General features: G+C 45.8%; 1 protein-coding gene across 1 annotated transcript in view; it reads left to right on the plus strand.

Annotated features, from left to right (window-relative positions):
* The first annotated feature begins 3,119 nt into the window (after positions 1-3,119).
* The window catches only part of LOC143768287 (uncharacterized), a 46,857-nt gene continuing 24,938 nt past the window's right edge, over positions 3,120-25,038 (plus strand). Inside the window, exons 1-4 of the mRNA XM_077256981.1 lie at positions 3,120-3,338; positions 3,421-3,544; positions 3,628-3,725; positions 3,924-4,014. Coding sequence (XP_077113096.1) covers positions 3,120-3,338; positions 3,421-3,544; positions 3,628-3,725; positions 3,924-4,014 — 532 coding nt within the window. The remainder of the gene's footprint in view (positions 3,339-3,420; positions 3,545-3,627; positions 3,726-3,923; positions 4,015-25,038) is intronic.

The raw sequence follows: 25,038 nt of genomic DNA on the forward strand, positions 1-25,038 counted from the left end.
ACACAATATATGATGTGGCCTATGATATAATATTGGGTTTCTGTGGTAATTATACTGTATATTCACATTCATACTCTATTATTCCTATGTCACGATGTTATAGGTATCACAGACAACATTATCAGGCATGTAAGTACCGTATATACTCGAGTATAAGCTGAGATTTTCAGCCCATTTTTTTAGGCTGAAAGTGCCCCTCTCGGCTTATACTCGAGTCATTGTCGGCGGGGAGGGGAGCGGCGGCTGTCACATCCTCACCTGCTCCCGGCACGGTCCCTGCATCTCCGATGGTCTCCGGGCAGCGCATCCTGTGTTCAGCGGTCACGTGGTACCGCTCAGTATAGTAATGAATATGGATGCATATTCACTACTATAATGAGTGGTATGTGACCGCTGAACATAGGAAGAAGCTGCGGGCGCCGGAGACCATCTGACAGTGAGAAGCTGCCAGGGACCATGCCAGGAGCAGGTGAGTATAACGGGGAGGGTAAGCATTCCGATATTCACCTGTCCCCGTTCCACCACCGGGTGCCGCTCCGTCTTCCGCGTCCTCTGCCTGTGACTGTTCAGGTCATAGGGTGCGCAAATGTAGTTAGTGTGCGCCCTCTGCCTGAACAGTCAGAGAGCCGGAAGACGGAGCCGCGCGCAGCGGTGGAATGGGGAAGGGGAATATCGCAAGTGCCGGGGGCCTGAGTGACGAGAGGTGAGTGTGATTTTTTTTTTATTTTAATCGCAGCAACAGCATATGGGGAATAATGTGTGGAGCATCTCATGGGGCATAATCAGTGGAGCATTTCATGGGGCATAATCTATGGATCATCTTATGGGGCCATCAACCTAAATAAAGCATTGTATAGGGCATAATCTATGGAGCATCTTATGGGGCATAATCTACGGAGCATTTTATGGGGCATAATATATGGAACATCTTATGGGGCCATCAACCTTTATACAGCATTGTATGGGGCAAATGTTTTTATGGAGCATCTTATGGGGCCATTATTAACCTTTCAGCATTATATGGGGAATATTTTAATATGGAGCATCTTATAGGGTGCATCATGGACTGTATGGAGCATTATATGGGGCTCCTGATTCAATATGGATATTCAAAAACACTTAACCTACTGATGTCTCGATTAATTTTACTTTTATTGGTATCTATTTTTACTTTTGCCATTTACCGGTAGCAGCTGCATTTCTCACCCTAGGCTTATACTCGAGTCAATAAGTTTTCCCAGTTTTCTGTGTCAAAATTAGGGGTCTCGGCTTATACTCTGGTCGGCTTATACTCGAGTATATACGATATCTTAGTAACTAGGCCGCCCCGTACTATCCAGTACTTGGAGGCGGGGGGGGGGGGGGGGGGGGGATTCAGCCAAACTCTGTCACACCTTCTTAGATGTCAAGTCTGCTTTTCACAGCAGCAAGTGGTTAAACTGCCAGGGTTTTTGTTGAAGCCTCATCTGTGCCGTCCCTGCAGTGTACATCTATGTTCTGGGGCCCAACAGAGTTACCGTATTTTCTGGTGCATAAGACGACTGGGCGTATAAGAGGACCCTCAACTTTTCCATATAAAATATGGAATTTGGGATATGCACGCCGTATAAGACGGGGGTCATCTTATACGCCCAGTCATCTTATACGGCGTGTGGTTCCCAGGGTCTGAAGGAGAGGAGACTCTCCTTCAGGCCCTGGGATCCATATTCATGTAAAAAATAAAGAATAAAAATAAAAAATATGGATATACTCACCCCTCTGAGAACCCTGGCTGTCACCACTGCAAGCGTCTGCCTCCGTTCCTAAGAATGCAGAGGGTGAAGGACCTTCGATGACGTCGCGGTCTTGTGATTGGTCCGTGACTGCTCATATGACCGGTCACCTGACCGCGACGTCATCGAAGGTCCTTCACGCTCTGCATTCGGGTGACAGCCAGGGTTCTCTGAGGGGTGAGTATATCTATATTTTTTATTCTTTATTTTTTACATGACTATGGATCCCAGGGCCTGAAGGAGAGTCTCCAGGATCGCTCCCTGCACACGCCGTACCCGGCGTATAAGACGACCCCCGACTTTTGGGACAATTTTTAGGGGTTAAAAAGTCGTCTTATACGCCGGAAAATATGGTAATTATTTTTTTTTTAAACAATAGTTTTTTGTGTGAAAGAATAAAATGTCTTCTGCTTTTTCCATGTTTTTTTTGTTTTTACAATAGTTGTTGGAGAAAATTTTCTTTAGAAACATTTTAATATGTTTTTTTTTCTGGTGTTTTTCCTGTAATACAGGAAAGCCTAAGGCCAGAAATAAACCCCATAAATCACTGTACATGGAGACTTTGGGATCAGATCATTTCTGTCCGCGTTGATTGTGGAAACAAAAAATCTTTTCTAAAATCCTCAAACTTGTGTGTGTGAATCAGAGCTGAGATCTAACGTGACAGAAGATTACAGTGCGGGGAAGACGGGAAACCTTCATATAGACGGCCGGTGGTGATGGAGTCAGTGACCGACTCTGGCCACATATGTCTCTAGGGCCGTAGTAGAAGATGAAGATGTCGTCCTCATCATGAAGTAGTTATTTCTCATGTCGCGTGTAATGAATATCTCCTGCAGTATTGCTAATGCCGATTCCAGGGTCAGTAAATGAGACGAGAATTAGCGTTATGGAAGATGAGTCTATGAGAAACGTATTCAGCTGCCGACTCCGAGGAGGAAACTGCTTGTTGTCTGTGGCCTAAATATATAGGATTTATTAGTAGATGTAAAGAAGTAAACTAAATACTGTAAAATAATAAATCTCCTCATATGTTTCCCTTATTATCTCCAGTAATTGTATTATTACACAGGATTCTTATGATGTTACATCGGCTCATCTTCTCATTCAGGTCTCTACAATATCGGATCCTCTCAGTGAAGATCTTCTACAAAAGAACATTTCCCGATTTACCCATCACAGATGGATATGGACAGAGACAAGATGGCGGAGAGGATATTACACCTCACCCTAGAGATCCTCTTCCGGCTTACTGGAGAGGTGAGAGATTCTGATGACGTCACATTACATCATTCTTATCTATGGGAATAACAGATGGACAGAACTGGAGAGGTGAGGACTCTGGAAATGTCTGTAGTGAGATTTATTAATGTGTCTCTCCATTACCAGGATTACACTGTGGTGAAGACCTCTAGTGATCGCTGTCAGGACCCTGTGTCTGAGGGATGGGGAAGACCCCTGAGCCCAATCACGGGGCCTCCACCTCATCCCCTGATCCATGAGGACATCAATGACCAGAAGATCCTAGAACTCACCTACAAGATGATTGAGCTGCTGACTGGAGAGGTGACACTGCTGGGAATGCTGGGACATTATACAGTAACACTATGAAGGGATCGGGGGATGACGGTATCATTGTATGTGTCAGGTTCCTATAAGGTGTCAGGATGTCGCTGTCTATTTCTCCATGGAGGAGTGGGAGTATTTAGAAGGACACAGAGATCTGTACAAGAATGTCATAATGGAGGTTCCCCAGCCCCTCACATCTCCAGGTAATAGACAGGACTAAATACACACGGCCTATAATTATCTGTATGTAAAGAATGAATTCACTCCCTGTATGTGTGTCCTCCAGATCTATCCAGTAAGAGGACAACACCAGAGAGATGTCCCCGTCCTCTTCTTCCACAGGACTGTAACCAAGAAGATCCCAATGCTCCTCAGGACCATCAGGTAGATGGAGAGAAGGTGTCAGGAGATCTCCCCTATGATGTGTAGACGCCGGTGAAGGTCTTGTGCTCAGTCTTGTTTTATCCACCAGTATTATATGTTTTATACTTGTGTAATGAGAACGGTGGAGATGGCAGGATTAGAGCTGATCATAGATGGGACTTCTCCATCTGTCGGTGACTTTTATAATATTTGTTTCAGGGTGAAGATCTGACCCATATTAATACTACAGAGACATATGTGAGGGGGGATGAGCGGTGTAAAGAGGAGATTCCCACATATGACTACCCAGGTGAGTAGCGACCACTAAATGCAGAGAAGTCACAGATTCTTCTCATCACCGGCTGTGGCTGCTTTATCGGTGGTGTAGTCCGGCCGTATTACCATGATCACCATTTTGCCTCTAGACCACAACATTCTCCTCCACTCAAAACTGTTCAAATGACTTTGGTCATTGTAAGCCCTTTTCTATAGAACTTACAACCCGGTAGATCCACCTACCCCCTGGGTTTAGGAGACACTGTTACCTGCCCAGATCTGTGAACTACAAAGCCAAATGACAGCGTACGTAGAATGTGCTGACAAAATAGAAAATCACTTGAAGAAAAATATTATGATGGGCCTGTAAGAGAAAGCGGAGGGTAATGATGCTGTTGGCTTCCTAGACCCCTGAGATCTTATCGGAGGAATCTCCCTTCTCTCCCTTCTGTGATGCTGAATGTGATCATATGGTCCCTACAAGACCAGGTCCAGTCTTTCTGGCCAAACTTCACTTTTATGATCGACAACATTAAATGTGCAGTGAGGCCAAGTGTGAATTTCTGGACAATAACAGAGTTTCCCTTTATCCTGACTTTTCAATTTATATTAAAACCGACTAACTTCCAGGAGGATTGTGATAATCTACATAAACCCATCACACCGGTGCCATGATCTATCTCTGAGCTGTGCGTGGCTGATGGCTGTAATATACATTTATTCCCGCCTGCAGGAGATGTGTTGGCTCCAGCCCTGGTTTCATGGATTCACTCCACCTCATAAATTACATTGTTTTATCCTAAGAAATTCAGATTACTGCACAATCTCTCCTGAAATGGGGAGCAATATTATTTTCTCTAATCTTCTGGTCAGGATTCATAGTAGTTCCAATGGTCCACCATAAATGAATGCAACTCTGGTTTACTGTTGTGTAATCTGTATTTGTAGTTATCAGTTAATGAGATTCTCGTGCTCTGGGGCGTGGCTGTGGGTGGGGCTGTGGGTGGGGCTTTATGTGGTGCTCTGGGGCGAGGCTGTGGGCGGGGCTTTATGTGGTGCTCTGATTACATATTCATCTGTATTGGCTTATGACAGGTTGCTGATCCCTCACTGACCTGCCCCCATTTTTACATAATGCATATAATAGCATTGATAATTATTTTTGATAATGCCTATAATATTGGGGCTATTGTGAGGATTCGAAAAAAAAATTACATCCAGCAAAATGACACAAGCGGCGCCTGTCCAGTAGCATCTATCTCTTATAGATGCTACTGCACAGGCTCCACCATCACCGGTGACATTTTAGCCACAATATTATAGGCATTATCAACAATAATATCAACACTATTATATGTATTAGGTAAAAATGGGGGCAGGTCAGTGAGGGATCAGCGACCTGTCATAAGCCAATACAGATGAATATGTAATCAGAGCACCACATAAAGCCCCGCCCACAGCCCCGCCCCAGAGCACCACAAAGCCCCGCCTCAGAGCACGAGAATCTCATTAACTGAAAACTACAAATACAGATTAAATAACAGCCACAAGACGGATTTCATCACCAGTTATCATTGTAATCAGTATGAAACTTGGTGAAATATTACAATCCAGCCATGGCCGATGCTGCAATATCATCGGCCACGGCTGGAGACCGTGATCTGCCCCCAGCCCCTGACTGACGGCGGCTATTTGCCGCTGTCGTCAGTCTTTCATCCCCTCTGTTCGGCCCTCCACTGCTCTCCTCTCCTCTCCATCCTGTTCTCCGCTCCCCCCGCAGTCCAATTCCACCCCCCCGTACCTCACAAGTCCCGGTGTCCCTCTCGATGTCCATCCGTCTTCTGCCATGGGCGCCGCCATCTTCCAAAATGCCGGCCAGCAGATTTATTCATTCATTCCAGGTACATTTTGATCACTGTGATAGGTTCTATCACAATGATCAAAATAAAAAAATAGTAAATAAACCCACCTCTTTTATCGCCCCCATAGGTAGGGAAAATAATGAAATAAAGAAAATATATTTATTTTTATTTTTCCACTAGGGTTAGGGTTAGAATTGAGGTTAGGGTTAGAGTTAGGGTTGGGGTTAGGGTTAGGGTTAGAGTTAGGGTTGGAAATAGGGCTAGCGTTAGGGTTGGAGTTAGGGTTAGAATTAGGGTTACGGTCTGAATTAGTGTTAGGGTTAGAGTTAGGGTTGGAATTAGGGCTAGGGTTAGAATTAGGGTTGGGGTTGGAATTAGGGTTGGGGTTGGAATTAGGGTTAGGGGTGTGTTGGGGTTAGTGTTGAAATTAGAATTGAGAGGTTTCCACTGTTTAGGCACATCAGGGACTCTCCAAACGCGACATGGCGCCACCATTGATTCCAGCCAATCTTGCGTTCAAAAAGTCAAACGGTGCTCCCTCCTTTCCGAGCCCCGACATGCATTCAAACAGTGGTTTACCCCAATATATGGGGCATCAGCGTACTCAGGAAAAATTGCACAACTTTGGGGGTCTAATTTCTCCTGTTACCCTTGGGAAAATAACAAAATTGGGGGCTAAAAAATTATTTTGTGGAAAAAAAAAAGATTTTTATTTTTACAGCTCTGCGTTATAAAATTCTGTGAAGCACTTGTGGGTTCAAAGTGCTCACCACACATCTATATAAGTTCCTTGGGGGGTCTGGTTTCCAAAATGGGGTCACTTGTGGTGGAATTCTACTGCTTTGGCACATCAGGGGCTCGTCAAACGTAACATGATGCCTGCAGACCATTCCATCAAAGTCTGCATTCCAAAACATCACTACTTCCCTTCTGAGCGCCGACGTGTGCCCAAACAGTGGTCCCCCCCCCCCACATATGGGGTATCAGCGTACTCAGGACAAACTGGACAACAACTTTTGGGGTCCAATTTCTCCTGTTACCCTTGTGAAAATAAAATTGCGGGCTAAAAAAACATTTTTTGAGGAAAGAAAAATTATTTTTTATTTTTACAGCTCTGCGTTCTAAACTTCTGAGAAGCACTTGAGGGTTCAAAGTGCTCACCACACATCTAAATAAGTTCCCTGGGGGTCTAGTTTCCAAAATGGGGTCACTTGTGGGGGAGCTCCAATGTTTAGGCACACAGGGGCTCTCCAAACCTGTTATAGTGTCCGCTAACGATTGGAGCTAATTTTCCATTCAAAAAGTCAAATAGCACTCCTTCCCTTCCGAGCCTTGCCGTGCGCCCAAACAGTGGTTTACCCGCACATATGAGGTATCATTGTACTCAGGTGAAATTGCCCAACAAATTTTAGGATCCATTTTATCCTGCTGCCCATGTGAAAAAATTGAGGCTAAAAGAAAATTTTTGTGAAAAAAAGTACTTTTTCATTTTTATGGATCAATTTGTGAAGCACCTGGAGGGTCAAAGTGCTCACTATGCATCTACATAGGTTCCTTGGGGGGTCTAGTGTCCAGAATAAGGTCACTTGTGGGGGAACTCCAATGTTTAGGCACATCGGGGACTGTCCATACGCGACATGATGTTCGGTATCGATTGGAGCTAATTTTCCATTCAAAAAGTCAAATGGCGCTCCTTCCCTTCCGAGCCCTGCCGTGCGCCCAAACAGTGGTTTACCCCCACATATGAGGTATCAGCGTACTCAGGACAAATTGGACAACAACGTTCGTGGTCCAGTTTCTCCTTTTACCCTTAGGAAAATAAAAAAATTGTTGCTAAAAGATAATTTTTGTGACTAAAAAGTTAAATGTTCATTTTTTCCTTCCATGTTGCTTCTGCTGCTGTGAAACACCTGAAGGGTTAATAAACTTCTTGAATGTGGTTTTGATCAGCTTGAGGGGTGCAGTTTTTAGAATGGTGTCACTTTTGGGTATTTTCTGCCATACAGACCCCTCAAACTGACTTCAAATGTGAGGTTGGCCCTAAAAAAAAATGGTTTAACAGAATAAAAATTCAAAATGTGAAAATTGTGAAATTTTCGCCAAATTTCCAATTTCTTCACAAATAAACGCAAAAATTATTGACCTAAATTTACCAATAACATGAAGCCCAATATGTCACGAAAAAACAGTCTCAGAATCGCTAGGATCCATTGAAGCGTTCCTGAGTTATTACCTCTTAAAGGGACACTGATCAGAACTGCAAAAAATGACCAGGTCATTAAGGTCATGATGGAGACTGTTCAGTTTGAGCATTTCAGTAGATGTTATTGTCTATAGTCACATTTTTTGATTACAGTAGTCTCCAAAATACTCTGATTTAACCTTTTCACGCAGCCAGTTTTGTGTTCTTAATCAGGCCCCATTTTTAAAATCTAGTGAAGTATATCATGGCACAGTTGTGTTGGTGCACAAAATAGGTTTCCCCAACCAGTGAATACATAATATTATAAATTGGCACTCAACTTATTTGCGTCTGTTGCTTAGAAAGTAGTATTTTTATTGCAGTCCAAATAAATAAACGTTTCGGTCTGAACAAGACCTTCCTCAGTAAACTGCATCAAACATTGCACAAGAAAAAAAATCCAAAAGGATACATCAAAATGTATATAGGAAAGGTACAAATAACAAAACAAAGTAAATCTCAAAATAATATCATTCCAAATGGGTGCATGGTGATGGAAGTGAGGATAGGGAACAAATAAGGAAGGGAGAGAAGGAAGTAACTACCATATTTTCCGGCGTATAAGACGACTGGGCGTATAAGACGACCCCCCAACTTTTCCAGTTAAAATATAAAATCTTCTTAAAAGTCGGGGGTCTTCTTATACGCCGTATGTCGTCTTATAGGGCCGGTGACTAATGTGTCTGGAGTGGTCCCGATGACGATGAGGGGGCGTCTCACAGGAAAGTGTGAGTGGACTATCCCCCATTACCTCATCGTAGTGCTGAAGCGTGGGGTCTCTGCTGGGAGAGGCGGCGGCTCCTCTTTGTGCCGCGTGGGTGCTGTGCTGTGGGGCGGCGGCTCCTCTGCAGTGTGGGGCCTCTGTGCTGTGGGGCGGCGGCGGCGGATCTTCAAGCAGTCAGTCGGGGCTCCTCCGGCATCTTCTTAAAGCCCGGAGGCCCCGCCGGCACCTCCATTGTTGCGATGCGGTGGCCTCCGGGAAAATGGCCGCTGGGGGCGGCGCATGCTCAGATTCAGATCTCGTCCCGAGATCTCGGGAGACGAGATCTGAATCTGAGCAGCGGCCATTTTCCCGGTGGCAGCTCCATTGCTGTAATGCGGTGGCCTCCGGGAAAATGGCTACTGGGGGCGGCGCATGCTCAGATTCAGATCTCGTCCCGAGATCTCGGGAGACGACATCTGAATCTGAGCAGCGACCATTTTCCCGGAGGCCACCGCATCGCAACAATGGAGAGCTGCCGGCGGGGCCTCCAGGCTTTAAGGAGATGCCGGAGGAGCCCCGACTGACTGCATGAGGATACGCCGCCGCCCCACAGCACAGAGGCCCCACACTGCAGAAGAGGAGCCGCCGCCCCACAGCACAGCACCCACGCGGAACAAGGAGGAGAAGCAGCCGCCGCTCCCAGCACAGAGACCCCACGCTGCAGCGCTACGATGAGGTAATGGGGGATAGTCCACGTACTTTCCTGTGAGACGCCCCCTCGTCGTCATCAGGACCACTGCCCCCCCACCCACCATATACACCTGGCGTACAAGACTATACCCGGCGTATAAGACGACCCCCGACTTTTAAGAAGATTTTCAGGGGTTAAAAAGTCGTCTTATACGCCGGAAAATACGGTACATACCCGACTGCTCTTGTGGTGTCACTAATGGGTGTCACTGCACCTCAATAAAGGCCAAAATATATGTAAGGGCTCACTCTGTAGAGGCTCATGGGAGAGTAATCTCCCTAAAGGATAAGGATACGTGTATGTGATAGGTACAAGGGTAAAAGACATATAAAGACGTAACAGTGAAGCTAATATACTGACCAGATGCAACCATATGTCTAGAAAGACATTTAGTTTAGAGCTTCAGCTTGTTCATAGAAGAAAAGGCTGCAATAGTATATATAGACCAATAAAGACCCTATCACATATAATGTATATAGTGTGCCGAGATAATAGGGTATATGGTGTCTTACCTAACGTAGATGACTTAGCGTAAGAGTCACAGAGGAGATATGAGGGATGCACCCTAAAGCGTATCTATAAAATACAATAAAATTAGTCTACCGTATGCTTGGGTAAGTGTAAATAGTATTGTATATAGCTCACCTAGTATATGTAGCCTGGTGGGGAGGTCACAAGTAATAAGATGGGCGTACCTATAATATACATATATATATAAGTATACGGCTTCATATTGAAATAGAAAAGATGCTGGAGAAGTATATCTTATCCAAATGTAGACAAGGGGTACCCCTACTCTCTGGGCACATGGCAGTGTTCAGAAGGGAAGGACTGCCATTTAGCTGTTTGAATGCAGATCTAGCTGGAATCTTTTTCAGACACAATGTATTGGGAGCACTCTTCATGGTCAACAGGCAGCTCAAAAGATCTCCACCATGAACATGGATCGCTGGGTCATTTACCATCAGTACTGTACAACCTAAATTTTTGTTATCTGTGTCCTTGATCTGCTCATTGTCATCGTTTTCTGTCATGGCGTTTGTGGATTCAGGCGCCGCTTTGAACTTAATGGACTTTGAGTTTGCCAGGCGTTGTGGTTTTCCCTTGCAGCCCTTGCAGAACCCTATTCCTTTAAAGGGCATTGATGCTACACCTTTGGCTAAAAATAAGCCTCAGTTTTGGGCACAGGTGACCATGTGCATGGCGCCAGCCCATCAGGAAGATTGTCGTTTTCTGGTGTTGCATAATTTGCATGATGCTATCGTGCTGGGTTTTCCATGGTTGCATGTACATAATCCTGTGTTGGATTGGAAGTCTATGTCTGTGACTAGTTGGGGTTGCCAGGGGGTTCATAATGATGTTCCTTTGATGTCAATCTCCTCTTCTTCCTCTTCTGAAATTCCAGAGTTTTTGTCTGATTTTCAGGATGTATTTGATGAGCCCAAGTCCAGTTCCCTTCCACCGCATAGGGACTGTGATTGTGCGATTGACTTGATTCCTGGCTGTAAGTTTCCTAAGGGCCGACTTTTCAACCTGTCGTTGCCTGAACATACCGCCATGCGGAGTTATGTTAAGGAGTCTTTGGAGAAAGGGCATATTCGGCCATCTTCTTCACCGTTGGGAGCGGGATTTTTTTTTGTTGCTAAGAAGGATGGCTCCTTGAGACCCTGTATTGATTATCGCCTCTTGAATAAGATCACGGTCAAATTTAAATACCCTTTACCTCTACTTTCCGATTTGTTTGCTAGGATTAAGGGGGCTAGTTGGTTTACGAAGATTGACCTTCGGGGGGCATATAATCTTGTTCGTATTAAACAGGGTGATGAATGGAAAACTGCGTTTAATACGCCCGAGGGCCATTTTGAATACCTTGTGATGCCATTCGGGCTCTCTAATGCTCCATCTGTTTTTCAGTCCTTCATGCATGATATCTTTTGGACTTATCTTGGAAAAAATCAAAATGTCATCCAAATATACAATCATGAATTTATCGATGATTGGGAGTCTCATGTGGAACAGGTCAGGCTGGTGTTTCAGATCCTTTGTGATAATGCTTTGTTCGTGTAGGGGTCTAAGTGTCTCTTTGGAGTGCAAAAGGTTTCTTTTTTGGGCTTCATTTTTTCTCCCTCATCTATGGAGATGGATCCGGTTAAGGTTCAGGCCATTCATGATTGGATTCAACCCACATCCGTGAAGAGCCTTCAGAAATTTTTGGGCTTTGCTAATTTTTATCGCCGTTTCATTGCTAACTTCTCCAGTGTGGTTAAACCCTTGACCGATTTGACGAAGAAAGGCGCTGATGTGACGAATTGGTCCTCCACGGCTGTCTCTGCCTTTGAGGAGCTTAAATGTCGATTTACTTCTGCCCCGGTGTTGCGTCAACTGAATGTTTCTCTTCTGTTTCAGGTTGAGGTTGACGCTTCTGAGATTGGGGCAGGGGCCGTTTTGTCTCAGGGGGATCCTGTTGGTTCCTTGATGAAACCGTGTGCCTTCTTTTCCCGTAAGTTTTCGCCTGCTGAACGCAATTATGATGTCGGCAATCGGGAGTTGTTGGCTATGAAGTGGGCATTTGAGGAGTGGCGACATTGGCTTGAGGGAGCTAAGCACCGTATTGTGGTCTTGACCGATCATAAAAATCTGATTTACCTCGAGTCTGCCCAACGGCTGAATCCTAGACAGGCTCGATGGTCCTTGTTTTTTTCCCGTTTTGATTTAGTGGTTTCATATCTTCGGGTTCTAAGAATATCAAGGCTGATGCCCTCTCTAGGAGTTTTTTGCCTGATTCTCCTGAGGTTCTTGAACCGGTCGGTATTCTGAAGGAGGGGGTGGTCCTTTCTGCCATTTCTTTTGATTTACGACGGGTTCTTCAGGAATTTCAGGCTGACAAACCTGACCGCTGTCCAGTGAGGAAATTGTTTGTTCCTGATAGATGGACTAGTAGAGTGATTTCTGAGGTTTATTGTTCTGTGTTGGCTGGCCATCCTGGTATTTTTGGTACCAGAGATTTGGTTAGTAGGTCCTTTTGGTGGCCTTCCTTGTCACGTGATGTGCCTTCTTTTGTGCAGTCTTGTGGGACTTGTGTGCGGGCCAAGCCTTGTTGTTCTCGTGCTAGTGGGTTGCTTTTGCCTTTGCCGGTCCCTGAGAGGCCCTGGATGCATATTTCTATGGATTTTATTTCTGATCTTCCGGTTTCTCAGAGGATGTCGGTTATCTGGGTTGTTTGTGACCGGTTCTCTAAGATGGTTCATTTGGTGCCTTTGCCTAAATTGTCTTCCTCTTCTGATTTGGTTCCATTTTTTTTTTTCAGCATGTGGTTTGTTTGCATGCTATTCCGGAGAATATTGTGTCCGAATAGAGGTTCCCAGTTTGTTTCTAGGTTTTGGCGGGCCTTTTGTGCTAGGCTGGGCATTGATTTGTCTTTTTCTTCCGCATTTCATCCTCAGACAAATGGCCAGACCGAGCGAACTAATCAGACTTTGCAAACTTATTTGAGATGCTTTGTGTCTGCTGATCAGGATGATTGGGTGGCTTTTTTGCCATTGGCCGAGTTTGCCCTTAATAATCGGGCTAGTTCGGCTACTTTGGTTTTGCCCTTCTTTTGTAATTTTGGTTTTCATCCTCGTTTTTCTTCAGGGCAGGTTGAGCCTTCTGACTGTCCTGGTGTGGATTCTGTGGTTGACAGGTTGCAGCAGATTTGGGCTCATGTGGTGGACAATTTGGTGTTGTCTCAGGAGGAGGCTCAATGTTTTGCTAACCGTCGTCGGTGTGTTGGTTCCCGGCTTCGGGTTGGGGATCTGATCTGGCTATCTTCCCGTCATGTTCCTATGAAGGTTTCTTCCCCTAAGTTTAAGCCCCGGTTTATTGGTCCTTATAAGATTTCTGAGATTATTAATCCGGTGTCTTTTCGATTGGCCCTTCCGGCCTTGTTTGCTATCCATAATGTCTTCCATAGATCTTTATTGCGGAAATATGTTGTGCCCGTTGTTCTCTCTGTTGATCCTCCGGCCCCTGTGTTGGTTGATGGGGAGTTGGAGTATGTGGTTGAGAAGATTTTGGATTCTCGCTTTTCGAGGAGGAGGCTTCAGTACCTTGTCAAATGGAAGGGTTATGGCCAGGAGGATAATTCTTGGGTTTTTGCCTCTGATGTCCATGCTGTTGATTTGGTCCATGCCTTTCATCTGGCGCGGCCTGATCGACCTGGGGGCTCTGGTGAGGGTTCGGTGCCCCCTCCTCAAGGGGGGGTACTGTTGTGAATTCTGCTTTTGGGTTCCCTCCGGTGGTTGTTGGTGGTAATGCAGTTGTCCCTGAGTTGCAATCCTGGGCAGGTGTCTCTGCTGATTGCAGCTCTGACTGGGCTATTTAGGTCTGCAGGATTCAGTAGTCATTGCCAGTTGTCCATTGTTCTTGGAGGTTTTGCTTCTCTGTCTGGTTCCTCCTGCCCTGCTGCCAAAATTCAGAAAAGATAAGTGTTTGTTTGTTTCTGCAGTACACACGCAGTGTGCTTACAATTCAGTGCTATTTATTGTTTTTCTTAGTCCAGCTTTGACTGTGTTTGGATTTATTCAGTCAAGTTGGATTCTCTGGAGATGCAGATATACATTCCATGTCTTTAGTTAGATGGTGGAATTTTTGTATTATCTGCTGTGGCTATTTTTAGGATTTTAATACTGACCGCTTAGTATTCGGTCCTATCCTTTTCTATTTAGCTAGAGTGGCCTCTTTTGCTAAATCCTGTTCTTCTGCCTGTGTGTGTCGTTCCTCTTATACTCACAGTCAATATTTGTGGGGGGCTGTCTATCCTTTGGGGTACTGCTCTGAGGCAAGATAGAATTCCCATTTCCATCTATAGGGGTATTTAGTCCTCCGGCTGTGTCGAGGTTTCTAGGATGTGTTAGGTACACCCCACGGCTACTTCTAGTTGCGGTGTCAGTTTAGGGATTGCGGTTAGTATAGGTTCCACCTACTCCAGAGAAAGTCCATGCGGCTCCAAGGTCACCAGATCATAACAGTTACCTACTATTCTTTTTTATTAATATATATAATCTGAAAAAGGAGTTTACAAAACTGCCATTTAAGATATAAAAGATATTGGCATTTATTTAGTTAACATCATAGAATACAAATGAAATACAACATAATTAGTCACAGTACAGTCATATTAGAGTAACATTGTGAATGACGGATACGGGTAACAGGCACCAAATAACACACCAAGGGTAAACGACTGGAGGTCACAGGTTCAACAGAGTATGTTATGAACATGTAAACAATGCTAGTCCCACTGCGGACCCTCTACCAGCGGTAAGTCTATAGTTATGTAAAGGACTGGACCTCACCCATTTTAGTCGTGGTGTATATGTGGCAGCACCACATATACACCACGACTAAAATGGGTGAGGTCCAGTCATTCACGATGTTAGTCTAATATGACCGTACTGTAAACTCCTTTTTCAGTTTATATATGTATTGTGTTGGAGTTCTTACTGTCCGCTCCAGGACTTATATGTGGCTCCGTTCTAATAGTTTATATTCTTTTTTATTAGATGGCAAGATGAATAGTCAGGTAGCTGGGTCAGAACCAGAGAGACAGAATACAGGATCAGAAGACACAAGAGTAGTCAGTAATCGAGCCACGGTCACAACAGTAAACAAATACACAAGCCGCAAGCTGAGCACAGAGGACTGAACCAGAGGAGAACAACGCTGTTTCTGGCAGATTCCGGGCATGTGCTTTGAGCTTTAGTAAGGGTGTGGTACTCTCCAATTGTCTAAAGTAGGGAGCAGATTACTCCAGCAGGACAACAGGAACAGATCCCAGATGAGATTGGACACACCATATGCAGAAGCCCTAATATGACTAAATGCCAAAAATCAAGAATAGTCGATACCCCATAAAGTGATTCCATTTCATAAATTAGTTCACTGAGGGTTATAATCTATACATATGTGGTCAAAATTGTTGGTACCCCTCATTTAATGACAGAAAAACCCACAATGGTCACAGAAATAACTTGAATCTGACAAAAGTAATAAGAAATAAAAGATCTATGAAAATGAACAAATGAAATTCAGGCATTGCTTTTCAACCATGCTTCCACAGAATTTAAACAAAAATAAAACTCATGAAATAGGCCTGAACAGAAATGATGGTACCCCTGAAAATAATGTGACAAAGGGACACGTTAAATCACGGTGTGTCCACTAAATAGCATCACAGGTGTCTACAATCATGGAATCAGTGAGTGGCCGGTATATAGGGCTACAGATACTCATACTCACTGTGCTGTTTGGTGACATGTTATCACAGTCAACATGGACCAGAGGAAGCAAAGGAAAGAGTTGCCTGAGGAGATTAGAAAGAAAATTATAGACAAACATGTTAAAGGTAAAAGTTATAAGACATCTCCAAGCTGTTTGATGTTCCTGTGACTACAGTTGCACATATTAGGGTTGAGCGACTTTTCATTTTTTTAAGATCGAGTCGGGTTTTGTGAAACCCGACTTTGTCCAAGGTCGAGTTGAGTGAAGTCGGCCGATTATCGCGAAAAGTCGGGGATCGACCGAAACATGAAACCCAATGCAAGTCAATGGGGAAGCATAGTCGGCAGTCAGTGGAGGCCAGGAAAACGCCTACAGTGCCCATTTTAATGCCAAAAACATCCATTCTTGTTTCTGAAGCTTGTCAATCTTAATTAACTTTATAATAATAGTTAGGCATTGGAAATTGGGGGTCATTTGGCAAAAGTTGTGGGGGGTAGGGCTGGTTCAAGGTTTTAGTGGGCCCAGGAAACGTGGACTACGTCACGGCGGTGGAGCAGTGAGAGGTAATTATTTCAACTTTGCAAGTGCTGTGATCCTGAGCAAGCAAGGAGGCCCACTCGTTCGCATTGGCACTGGCACAGGTCCCCTCAAAGTACGACGGTGTGTTTGCACAGCGGGGGCGCCTCCCACCGGCAGCAACACTTTTGCGTACTCTGAGGGGCCCTGTGCCTGTGACGTGGCCAACGAGTATGCCCCCCTACGTGTTGAAGAAACCTGCACTTTCATCTGCACCTTCCTGTTTGTCCCTGTGTAAGGTGGTATAGTATGCGGGAAGGGGAACCTGACTTTCAGCAGGGTCAGATTGTGGCTGTGTAGCGTGCAAGGGGAATGTAGTGGTCTGGGTCAAAGTACCACAAGACTCATCTAGCACCAGCTGGGCAATGGGCAGGATGAGGAGGAAACACTGATATAGGCCCAAATAATAAAGTGGGTAAAATGCAGTTCAAAATTGGTAACAGGACTAACCAGGTGGCATTGCTTAGTTCAGTGGAGTAGAAAACCCAGGAGTGGCAGACACCGTTAGTAGGGCCGAACCACACTAGTAGGCCCTATGCAGTTTAATATTACAAATGAAGGCCGAAAGCCTGAAGATTAAAGGTCAGGAAAGTAACACAGGACAACACCAAGGTGTGGCACACACAGTTACTAGGCCCAACCAAAGTAGTAGGCCAACTGCAGTTTAATTATTTAAAATGTAAGCCGAAAGCCTGAACATTGAAGGTCGGGACAACAAAACAGGAGAAAACCCAGTAGCGTCAGACACCGTTTTAAGGGCCCAACCACACATTTTAAAAACAACTACTTAACGAGAGCCTTAAGATTGAAGCTGAGCTTTATACAGTGGAGGACAACACCATGGAGCGGCACACACCATTAGAAGGCCCCAACCACCAATTTTTAAAAACAACAACTTAATGAGAGCCTGAAGGTTGAAGCTCCGCTTTATACAGTGGAGGACAACACCAGGGAGCGGCACACACCGTTAGTAGGCCCCAACCACCAATTTTTAAAAACAACTACTTAATGAGAGCCTGAAGGTTGAAGCTCAGCTTTATACAGTGGAGGACAACACCAGGGAGGGGGTCACACACCGTTAGTAGGCCCCAACCCCCAATTTTTAAAAACAACTACTTAATGAGAGCCTGAAGGTTGAAGCTCGGCTTTATACAGTGGAGGACAACACCAGGGAGCGGCACACACCGTTAGTAGGCCCCAACCCCCAATTTTTAAAAACAACTACTTAATGAGAGCCTGAAGGTTGAAGCTCAGCTTTATACAGTGGAGGACAGCTTTATTGAGTGGCGCAGACAGACACAGGTAGTAGGCCTTAAACAAAAAAGTTGGCTCAATGCAGTTTAAAAAAGGTTACAGGGGTACACAGGCAGCATTTGTGTGGTCAGCGGAGGACAATTTGAATTGGGGACTGCAGACAGACTTAGTAGGCCTAAAATAAAAAAAGGAGGCTTTATGCACTTTAAAATAGGTTCCAGGGGTACACGGGCAGCATTGGTGTGGTCAGTGGAGGACAATTTAAATTAGGGACTGCAGACAGACTTAGTAGGCTGTCCCCTGTGGACCATGCATCCACCACATTAACCCATTGCGCCGTAATGGACACGTAACCTTCCTTGGCCATGCCTACAGGTCCATGCGTCTGTTGTCAGGTGCACCTTTGTACTCACAGATTGGCAGAGTGCATGGACAATGCGGTCTTTTACATGCTGGTGGAGGGCTGGGATGGCTTTTCTCGCAAAAGAAGTGTCGACTGGGTAGCTCGTAGCGTGGTACAGCGTAGTCCATCATAGCTTTATTAATATTAAATAAAATAAACAAATAGGCTCTATGAACTTTTAAATAGGTTCCAGGGGTACACGGGCAGCATTGGTGTGGTCAGTGGAGGACTATTGGAAGGAGGGACCGCAGACAGACTTAGTACGTTTACAATTAAAAAAAGTGGCTATATGCACTTTAAAATAGGTTCCAGGGGTACACGGGCAGCATTGGTGTGGTCAGCGGAGGACGATTGCAAGGAGGGACAGCAGACAGACTTACTAGGCCTAAAATAAAAAAGCAGGCGCTATGCAGTTTTAAATAGGTTACATGGGTACACAGGCAGCATTGGTTTGGTCAGTGGAGGACGATTGCAAGGAGGGACCGCAGACAGGCTTACTGGGCCTAAAATAAATAAAAATAGGCTCAAGGCACTTAGAGTTATCTCGCAGGGGTACACAGGCAGCATTGGTGAGGTCAGCGGAGGAGGATTGCAAGGAGGGACCGCAGACAGGCTTACTAGGCCTAAAATAAATAAAAATAGGCTCAAGGCACTTAGAGTTATCTCGCAGGGGTACACAGGCAGCATTGGTGTGGTCAGCGGAGGAGGATTGCAAGGGGTGTCTGACACAGTTAGTACTCCCAAAAAATAAATAGATGTTAATGTCTCGCAAACCAACAAAACAAAAAAACAAAAGTGTGGCATACTTAGGTACAGGGTTGGGCTCCTCTGCTGAGTTTCAGACATAGTAATTTGGCACTACGTATTTACTGGTGTCAATATAGGACACTGACCCTGACTATTTTAACTAGCATCATAGATGTCAACAAATTGGTATTGTCAGTGCCAGGCATTGAAGGATGTCAGCGCATAGACTAAACATTGGTGGAGCTGTGAGAGATAATTTTGCACGTGGTAGAGCACAGTTTGAGCTGGGGGGGGGGGGGTGAACTCTCTTGTGGCCGGCGGTACCGTCCCAGGGCCCCTCATGTTACAACGGTGTGTCTGACGTTGGGTGCGTGCCACCATCGCCAGAGACACTTTATTGTACTATGAGGGACCCAGTGGCAGTGCCGTCGACCAAAAGCGGGCACACCCACCTCTTCAGACAAACGGCACTCTAACGGGTGCTTGCGCCAAGTGGCAAGACCACGGCCCCGTGGGGGGAGTTTTCCCATTTAGGGAGGTGTAAACATGTCGTATGCTGGACAAACAGCTGCTGCAAATTAAGAGATTGGAACACTCAGTAAGACCAGTCCACAAGCAAGACCTTTTTATAGGAAAGCTAGGTGTCAGCCGGGAAAGGTGGGGCAAAATATTTTGAAATCCAGGAGTGGTTCATTTTAATGAGGGTTAGATCATCAACATTCTGGGTAGCCAGACGAGTCCTTTTTTCGGTTAATATTGAACCAGCAGCACTGAATACTCTTTCTGATAGCACACTAGTGCTGGGCAAGCAAGCTCCTGCAATGCATATTCTGCCAATTCAGGCCAGGTGTCTAATTTGGATGCCCAGTAATCAAATGGGAATGACGGTTGAGGGAGAACATCGATAAGGGATGAAAAATAGTTAGTAACCATACTGGACAAATGTTGTCTCCTGTCACTTTGAATAGATGCTGCAGTACCTGTCCTGTCTGCGGTCATTGCGAAATCACTACACAACCTGGTCAGAAAACCCCTCTGTCCAACGCCACTTCTGATTTGTGCACCTCTAACACCTCTGCCCTGTAGCCCCCTGCAGCTCATGTTAGAACCATCACCGGCGCTGTGTGCTGGGAATGCCTGAATCAAACGGTCTACAAGAGTTGCTTGTTTGGTTGCTAATATTTGTTCGAGGTTCTCATGTGGCATAATATTTTGCAATTTGCCTTTATAGTGAGGGTCAAGGATGCAGGCCAACCAGTAATCGTCATCGGTCATCATTTTAATAATGCGTGGGTCCCTTTTGAGGATACGTAAGGCATAATCCGCCATGTGGGCCAAAGTTCCAGTTGTCAAATCTGCGGTTGTGCTGGGTTGAGGGGCAGTTACAGGCAAATCTACGTCACTTGTCTTCCTCAAAAAAACAGAACCCGGCCTTGCAACGCCACTAATTTCTGTTGGCCCAGGAGAAGCTTCCTCATTAAAAAAGTACTCATCCCCATCATCCTCCTCGTCCTCCTCCTCCTCTTCGCCCGCTACCGCGTCCTCTACACGGCCCTGACCAGACAATGGCTGACTGTCATCAAGGCTTTCCTCTTCCTCGGCTGCAGACACCTGCTCCTTTATGTGCGTCAAACTTTGCATCAGCAGACGCATTAGGGGGATGCTCATGCTTATTATGGCGTTGTCTGCACTAACCAGCCGTGTGCATTCCTCAAAACACTGAAGGACTTGACACATGTCTTGTAGCTTCGACCACTGCACACCTGACAACTCCATGTCTGCCATCCAACTGCCTGCCCGTGTATGTGTATCCTCCCACAAATACATAACAGCACGCCTCTGTTCGCACAGTCTCTGAAGCATGTGCAGTGTGGAGTTCCACCTTGTTGCAACGTCGATGATTAGGCGATGCTGGGGAAGGTTCAAAGACCGCTGATAGTTCTGCATACGGCTGGAGTGTACGGGCGACCGGTGGATATGCGAGCAAAGTCTGCGCACTTTGAGGAGCAGGTCGGGTAACCCCGGATAACTTTTCAGGAAGCACTGCACCACCAGGTTTAAGGTGTGAGCCAGGCAAGGAATGTGTTTCAGTTGGGAAAGGGCTATGGCAGCCATGAAATTCCTTCCGTTATCACTCACTACCTTGCCTGCTTCAAGATGTACAGTGCCCAGCCATGACTGAGTTTTTTTCTGCAAGAACTCGGACAGAACTTCCGCGGTGTGTCTGTTGTCGCCCAAACACTTCATTGCCAATACAGCCTGCTGACGCTTGCCACTAGCTGTCCCATAATGGGACACCTGGTGTGCAACAGGGGCAGATGCGGATGGACTGATTGTGCGACTGCGGTCTGTGGACGAGCTATCGCTTCTGCAGGAGGATGAAGAGGAGGATGAGGAGGGGGGGCGAACGCCAACAGCCAACTGTTTCCTAGACCATGGGCTAGGCAGAAGTGTCCCAATATTGCTGTCCCCTGTGGACCCTGCATCCACCACATTAACCCAGTGTGCCGTGATGGACACGTAACGTCCCTGGCCATGCCTACTGGTCCATGCATCTGTTGTCAGGTGCACCTTTGTACTCAGATTGCCTGAGTGCATGGACGATGCGGTCTTTAACATGCTGTTGGAGGGCTGGGATGGCTTTTCTAGAAAAGAAGTGTCGACTGGGTAGCTCGTAGCGTGGTACAGCGTAGTCCATCAGCGCTTTGAAAGCTTCGCTTTCAACTAACCGGTTGGGCATCATCTCTAATGAGATTAGTCTAGCAATGTGGACGTTCAAACCCTGTGTACGCGGATGCGAGGATGAGTACTTCCTTTTCCTAACAAGAGTCTCATGTAGGGTGAGCTGGACTGGAGAGCTGGAGATCGTGGAACTAGCGGTGGTGCCGGTGGACATGGCAGACAGAGAGGGTTGGAGATGGTATTCTTGCCGGTGCCCTACATGCAGTGTTTCCTACTACGAACCTGGTGATTCCCTGACTGCTTTGGCCTGGCGACGAAAGCTGCACAGATACTGCAGGTGGTGCGGGAAATGGTGGGCTTACAGTGAGGGAAGGGATGTAGCTTTGCTGACTAGCTTCATTGGCCGAGGGTGCTGCAACCTTTAGGGACGTTTGGTAGTTAGTCCAGGCTTGCAAATGCATGGTGGTTAAATGTCTATGCATGCAACTTGTATTTAGACTTTTAAGATTCTGACCTCTGCTTAAGGTAGTTGAACATTTTTGACAGATGACTTTGCGCTGATCATTTTGATGTTGTTTAAAAAAATGCCAGACTGCACTCTTTCTACTATCGGATACCTTTTCAGGCATTGCATACTGAGCTTCTTTAACCGGATGGCCACGCTGTCCTCCAACTGCTTTTGGTTTTGCCACGCGTTTTTGGCCAGATACGGGCCCGGCAGATGGAACCTGTTGTGATGTTGATTCCTGCTGCGGCTCCTCCTCCTCCACTTCAGAACTACTGCCGCCTGCACCCTGTTCCCCCAATGGCTGCCAATCGGGGTCAACAACTGGGTCATCTATGACCTCCTCTTCTATCTCGTGTGCAACTTCGTCTGTGTCACCGTGTAAGCCGGTGGTATAGCGTTCGTGACGGGGCACCATAGTCTCAGCTGGGTTTGATTCTGGCTCAGTAAACTGCGAGGGCAATGTTCTGGTCTGAGTCAAAGGAACAGCATAGTAATCTGGCTGTGGCTGTGCACTCCATGTCCGATTCAACTTCTAATGGGCATGGCCTGTTAACTGTTTCACTGTCTAACCCAGGAACGGTATGTGTAAAGAGCTCCATGGAGTAACCCGCTGTGTCGCCTGACGCATCCTTCTCTCTTGTTCTGGGTGAAGAAGACAAGGAAGCGACTTGTCCCTGACCGTGAACATCCACTAACGACGCGCTGCTTTTACATTTAGCACTTTCAGAAGAGGAGGCAAAAGAGCTAGAGGCTGAGTCAGCAAGGAAAGCCAAAACTTGTTCTTGCTGCTCCGGCTTTAAAAGCGGTTTTCCTACTCCCAGAAAAGGGAGCGTTCGAGGCCTTGTGTAGCCAGACGACGAACCTGGCTCAACAACTCGAGACTTAGGTGCTGTATTGCTTTTACCATGACCACCTGATGCTCCACCACCACTACCATCATTACCAGCTGACAATGACCGCCCACGGCCACGACCTCTTCCACCAGTCTTCCTCATTGTTTGCAAAACGTAACCAAAGTAACGGTATCTGTTACTGTAAAACAACTTATAAGGTGAACTCAAACTTCTGTAGGATTTATATATACCTTTATAGGTGGCTGACAATGAAAGGAAAATCAGGCCCAATGTTACACACTAGGTTTTCTGTGCCCCAATAATTTGAGACAGATGGCACACACAGGAACGGCACTCAAGCAGAAATGCCAATCTTAATCTCCCACTATGTTTTTTTTTTCAAGGAGAATTTAAAAAAAAAAAAAAATTTCCCAGTATGACACACTAGGTTTTATGTGCCCCAATAATTTGAGACAGATGGCACACACAGGACCGGCACTCAAGCGCAAATGCCAATCTTAATCTCCCACTATGTTTTTTTTTTTTCAGGGAGAATTAAAAAAAAAAAAAAATTCCCAGTATGACACACTAGGTTTTATGTGCCCCAATAATTTGAGACAGATGGCACACACAGGACCGGCACTCAAGCACAAATGCCAATCTTAATCTCTCACTATTTTTTTTTTTTCAGGGAGATTAAAAAAAAAAAAAAAAAAAAGGGACTGTCCTACAATTACTATCTCCCTGCAGTAATCTCAGCAAGGTATGGCATGCATAAAAGTGACATCATTCTAAAATCTGCACCCCTCAAAGTGCTCAAAACCACATTCAAGAAGTTTATTAACACTTCAGGTGCTTCACAGCAATGAATGGAATGTGAAAGGAAAAAATAAACATTTACCGTATATACTCGAGTATAAGCCGACCCAAGTATAAGCCGACCCCCCTAATTTTGCCACAAAAAACTGGGAAAACTTATTAACTCGAGTATAAGCCTAGGGGGGAAAATGCAGCAGCTACCGGTAAATGTCAAAAGTAATAATAGATACCAATAAAAGTAAAATTAATTGAGACATCAGTAGGTTGTGTCTTTGAATATCCATATTGAATCAGGAGCCCCATATAATGCTCCATACTGTTCATTATGGCCCCATAAGATGTTCCATATTAAAATATGCCCCATATAATCCTGCATAAAGGTTAATAAAGGCCCCATAAGATGCTCCATAGACACATTTGCCCAATATAATGCTGCACAAATGCTGATTATGGCCCCATAAGATGCTCTATAAAGATATTTGCCCCTTATAGTGCTGCACAAACGTTATGGCCCTATAAGATGCTCCATACAGACACTTGCCCCATATGCCGTAGTTCCCTACAAACGTTATTTATGGCCCCATACAGACACTTGCCCCATATAGTGCTGCACAAACATTATGCCCCTATATAGTGCTGAAGAAACGTTATGGCCCCATATAGTGCTGCAGAAACGTTATGGCCCCATATAGTGCTGCAGAATCATTATGGCCCCATATAGTGCTGCAGGAATGTTATGGCCCCATATAGTGCCGCAGGAATGTTATGGCCCCATATAGTGCTGCAGGAATGTTATGGCCCCATATAGTGCCGCAGGAATGTTATGGCCCCATATAGTGCTGCAGGAATGTTATGGCCCCATATAGTGCCGCAGGAATGTTATGGCCCCATATAGTGCTGCACAAACGTTATGGCCCCATAGATGCTCCATACAGACACTTGCCCCATTTGCTGCGATAAAAAAAAAAAATCACATACTCACCTCTCCGTCGCTCAGGCCCCCGCACTTTCAATAGTCACCTGCTCCTCGTTCCGGGCGCCGATCTGTCTCCAGCACAGACGTTCATCAGAGGGCGCGCACTGACCACGTCACCGTGCCCTCTGACCTCAGCGTCACTGCTGGAGACAGATCGGCGCCCGGAACGAGGAGCAGGTGACTATCGCGCAGCGCTCCCCTCCCCATATACTCACCTGGTCCTGCCGCTGTGTAGATCCTGCTTCCCCGATGCCGCAGCGCTTCATCCTGTACTCAGCGGTCACATGGTACCGCTGATTACAGTAATGAATATGCGGCTCCATATGGAGCTGCATATTCATTTACTGTAATCAGCGGGACCATGTGACCGCTGAGTACAGGAAGAAGCTGAAGCTGCTGCTGCCGGCGCCGGGGAAGACAGGGACCTGCAGGGACCGCGCC

The sequence above is a fragment of the Ranitomeya variabilis genome, chromosome 4 (assembly GCF_051348905.1).
Source record: "Ranitomeya variabilis isolate aRanVar5 chromosome 4, aRanVar5.hap1, whole genome shotgun sequence".
Taxonomy (NCBI): Eukaryota; Metazoa; Chordata; class Amphibia; order Anura; family Dendrobatidae; genus Ranitomeya; species Ranitomeya variabilis.